The sequence below is a fragment of the Zingiber officinale genome, chromosome 6B (assembly GCF_018446385.1).
Source record: "Zingiber officinale cultivar Zhangliang chromosome 6B, Zo_v1.1, whole genome shotgun sequence".
NCBI classification, from domain to species: Eukaryota; Viridiplantae; Streptophyta; class Magnoliopsida; order Zingiberales; family Zingiberaceae; genus Zingiber; species Zingiber officinale.
Window position 1 is genome coordinate 20770648 of NC_055996.1, and position 4217 is coordinate 20774864.

At 33.4% G+C, this 4217-nt stretch overlaps 1 protein-coding gene across 1 annotated transcript; it reads right to left on the bottom strand.

The window, feature by feature from the left end:
- Window positions 1-1940: 1940 nt before the first annotated feature.
- LOC121990826 (zinc finger MYM-type protein 1-like) lies at window positions 1941-3266 on the bottom strand. Its single transcript, XM_042544891.1, has one exon. It carries the CDS (start codon window positions 3264-3266, stop codon window positions 1941-1943), a length of 1326 nt encoding a protein of 441 aa, XP_042400825.1.
- Window positions 3267-4217: the final 951 nt, after the last annotated feature.

Consider the following 4217-nt stretch of genomic DNA (forward strand, 5'->3'; position numbering starts at 1 on the left):
AGGTTGGGTTGTCGTTATAGATGAAACCAGGACAGGCCTCAGTCCCATTCCCTTATTGGATCTCTTGATTTTCTCAGAATCAAGTGCTTTAGTGAATGGATCAGTAATATTGTCTTTTGAACTTACAAAGTCCAATGACACCACTCCAAGAGACACTAGCTCACGAATAGACTTTAATCTTATTCGTACATGTCTCTTCTGTTTCTGGTTATACTTGGAGCTTCTAATCTGAGCTATTGTTGTTTGATTATCACAGTGTACTGAAATAGAAGGTATTGGCTTCACCATCAAGGGAATTTCAGAAAGAAGACCCTTAAGCCAATCAGCTTCAGTTACTGTGGTATCCAAAGCACACAATTCTGCCTCATATGTAGAACGGGTTATAATTGTCTGTTTAACAGACCTCCAAGCAACTGCACCGCCTCCAAGTGTAAAGACATAACCAGTAATGCCTTTACACTCAGCAATGTTAGCTATCCAACTAGCATCACTATATCCCTCCAGGGCTGCAGGCAGGGCCGGTCCTAGACTTTGAAGGGTCCGGTGCAAAAAAAAAATGGGCCCTTTAAATTCAGATGCAAAATAATAAAATGGATACTATATAATAATTTTTCAACAGAGCATATAAACTAAAATTCATAATAATGAAAACATTATATTCAATGTTGCTAATACTCGGTATTAGGAAATGAAAAAGAACTATTACAATTAACTATGAAAAATTGATCTTCTTGCAGTTTTATCTGCAAAGTCATCGATCAATTTTTCATAATTGAGTTTTTCTAAAAACTCACTCTCAATCGAAATCATAGCTAATGCATTCAATCTTGTTTGGGTCATGGTTGATCTCAAAGAAGATTTCAACAACTTCAATTTAGAAAAACTTCTTTCTGCAGATGCGACAGTCACCGGAATAGTTAATAATATCCTGTATGCAATGAATGAATTCGGGAAACAATTCATTCTTTGCAAAAAAATTAGTATTTCACTTGCTGTTTTTGTTTCCTTTGGCAGAATATGTTGTATGATTTTCAGTTCTTGATATAAGTCATCTCCATCCAAATCTGAAACATCTTGTCTTGTACCATTTTTTCTTTGTAGTTTCCTTTCAAGATTCTTGCAATGAGCTTTCAAGTCCTCATCAATCAATGAACTCAACTTTTCAGCTGTGAAAAGAAATCCAAAAATATTTTCATATTCCTCATATTGCTCAAACCTTTTCTTCAATGACCCAATTGTTTGATCTACTATGAACAAAAAATAATGAACTCTAAAAGCTTCCTCGGCAGATTCTTGAGGTAGTTTCGAAGACTCACATGTAACCTCATCAAAATGTCTTTTTCTATATATTTGTCTTTTTTCAGGAAAAACAGGATCAATCTCCATTGTTGAAGCAAGTTCTTTTGCTGTATTGATAGCTTGTCCAAATCCAGATTCTCTATACTCTTCAAAAGAAGCAATTAACCCCTTAATCTTGGTCATAGCAACGTCAATAAGCATGTTTTCAGATTGTAAGCTTTTGCTAACAATATTAACTTTACCCAATATATCATACCAAATAATCATACCCACTAAAAACTCAAAATTTCCGAGTTCAAATGTTGCTAAAGACTTAGCTTCACTTCTTATTTTAGAGTTAGTGTCTTTTTCTTCTGCAACTTGAAGTAAAGCTTCTCTGATTTGTTGAGCTTGAAGTACCACTGCTTTTACACTTTCAGTACGACTTTCCCATCGAGTGATTGATAATGGCTTGAGAGTTAAACCTTTTACCGTTACATGATCTATCAAAATCTTCCATCTCTTTGTAGAATGAGAAAATATTGTATAAATTCGTTGTACTACTCCAAAAAAGTCTTTCGCTTTTCCACAGGAATTTGCAATATCACAAAGTGTTAAATTCAAACAATGACAACCACATGGAGTATATAATGCTCTAGGATTTATATCCAATAATTTTTTTGTACGCCTTGGTGCCTCCCTTTCATATTTGCCCCATTATCATATCCCTGCCCTCTCACATTATCAATATCAAGATCAAAACTTTTCAATACATTTTGCAGTTCTTCAAACAACCCTTGTCCTGTTGTATCATCCACTTTTAAAAATCCCAAAAAGTATTCTTCTACTTTCATTGGGCTTATAGAAACATCAACACATCTTATAACCAAAGTCATTTGCTCTTGGTTACTAACATCAGGAGTGCAATCAAGTATTACAGAAAAGAACTTAGCTTTTTTAATGTTTTCAAGAATAGAACTCTTTATTTGAGAAGCTAATAAGCATATCAATTCATTCTGAATTTTGTGGCTAAGATAATGATGATGTGTATTTCTTTCAATATGCTCCTTCATCACTGAGTCCCACTCAGCAATCATCTCAACAACAGCCATAAAATTTCCATTGTTATCATCATAAAGTTTCTCATTACTACCACGAAATGCTATATTTTGTTTAGCCAAAAATTTCACAAGTGAAATTAATCGGTGTAATACCTTCCTCCAATGCTCTTTTGCCTTCTTGATTTGATCTTGAATAGCATGATCAATTGTTGTACCCTTCATTAACCTGATATGTAACTCAGACCAACTAGCATAATAATTGATATGCTCAATACTTGTCTCATGTTCCTTAAGTCTACTACTAAGATGTCCCCAATCGCAGTATCCCTCATTTGCTAGTTGACTTGGTTGAGGCCCCCTTTTGAACAACTTGCAACAAAAACAAAATGCTTTATCAAGTGCTTTTGAATAGACCAACCAATCTCTATGGTGTTTTTGACCATTTGGCAAAATCCGAGTATAGAAATCTGAAGAGAATCGTCTATTTGATCTGTCTTTGGGACCTTTCCCTGTTAATACATCTCTTATAGGACCCTTTTCCATTAATTGATCCTTCCACTTGGGATCTAAATTCTCCCAATTTTTAGGATAAAAAATGTCAAGTGGAATTGATGAACTTGGTTCTTCATTCACTTCATTAATAGCATCATCATCACTTTCAGAAAAATTATTTTTAAAGTCTAAGTCATCACCACTTTCATTGCCTTCAATCTCATTCACATCTCCCTCTATATCATTTTCAATGGCTAAGCCTTCATCTAATTCATTACCATTGTTTTCTTGTTTTTCTTCATTAACCAAATCTTCAAGTGATGAATTTTTCGATTCTTTGACAACAAATCTGTCGATTGCCCCTCTTTGAGTCTCAATAAATTCTTCAACTTTTTTTCTTTTTTTCCGCTTATCATGTCCTGATAGATACTTCATAGTATCAGACATTCTAATTTTCTACAAAAAAAAAAAAAAAATCAAACTCTCAAACAACCACTTATTATAAATATTAGACAAGCATTTATTATAAAATGTTCATTTTGCAACCAATCTAATTGAAGGGGGCCATCAATGCTAACTAATACAATTATATAAAGGGCATAAACTTTTGGCAGCCTTTGTTATTGAATTGCTTCTTCTATTATTATGTAGGTTCCTTCTCTAGTCCTAGACATCTCACTTGAATTGCACTGAATCTATATAATAAATATATGCCATGATTTTTTTTTATTATTCCTTTTCGTTATCTATATAATATTTTGGAAGAAACATTCAAAAAAAAAAAAAAATCATACTGTAATAGTTATAAACTTATAATAAACAAAGGCTCAATGCAGGTTCACCAGTTTGGCAAAAGTTTTCAATGGAAACAGAGGAATTTATGGCCATCACTCTGCTTCAGAACTGAGGTGCAGTAGAAGAACTAGAGAAGCAGTGTTTTTATATGGGATCATATCAATAGATCATTTTCAGAGTTCGATTGAAATCCACGGTAAAAAAAAGAAAAAATATTCCACATAAGAATTAAGAAGGACGGAAGGAATATGCAATTTCCACATATAAAATCCTTACTAAGTAAAACATATGAGAAGAAAAAGAGGGGAAACTGGAAGAATTGCAGATTAGAGAATTTACCTTTGATTTTCTTGTGGAAATTCTTAAAGTTCATCCGTTTAGGGAAGATTCCAAGAGAACGTCCCTGTCGAGCCTTCGGCGAAGAGCAAAATTGCAAAAGGAGGAACTATTAGGTTTTGCGAAACGGTGGAGGAAGAAATATCCACTGCGCTGTTAATTTTTTTGGCACTTTTACAAAAAAAGTCCATAATAATTTATAATTTACAAGTAGGTCCTTTTAATTAAATTTTTAATATAGATCAACTTTGCTAT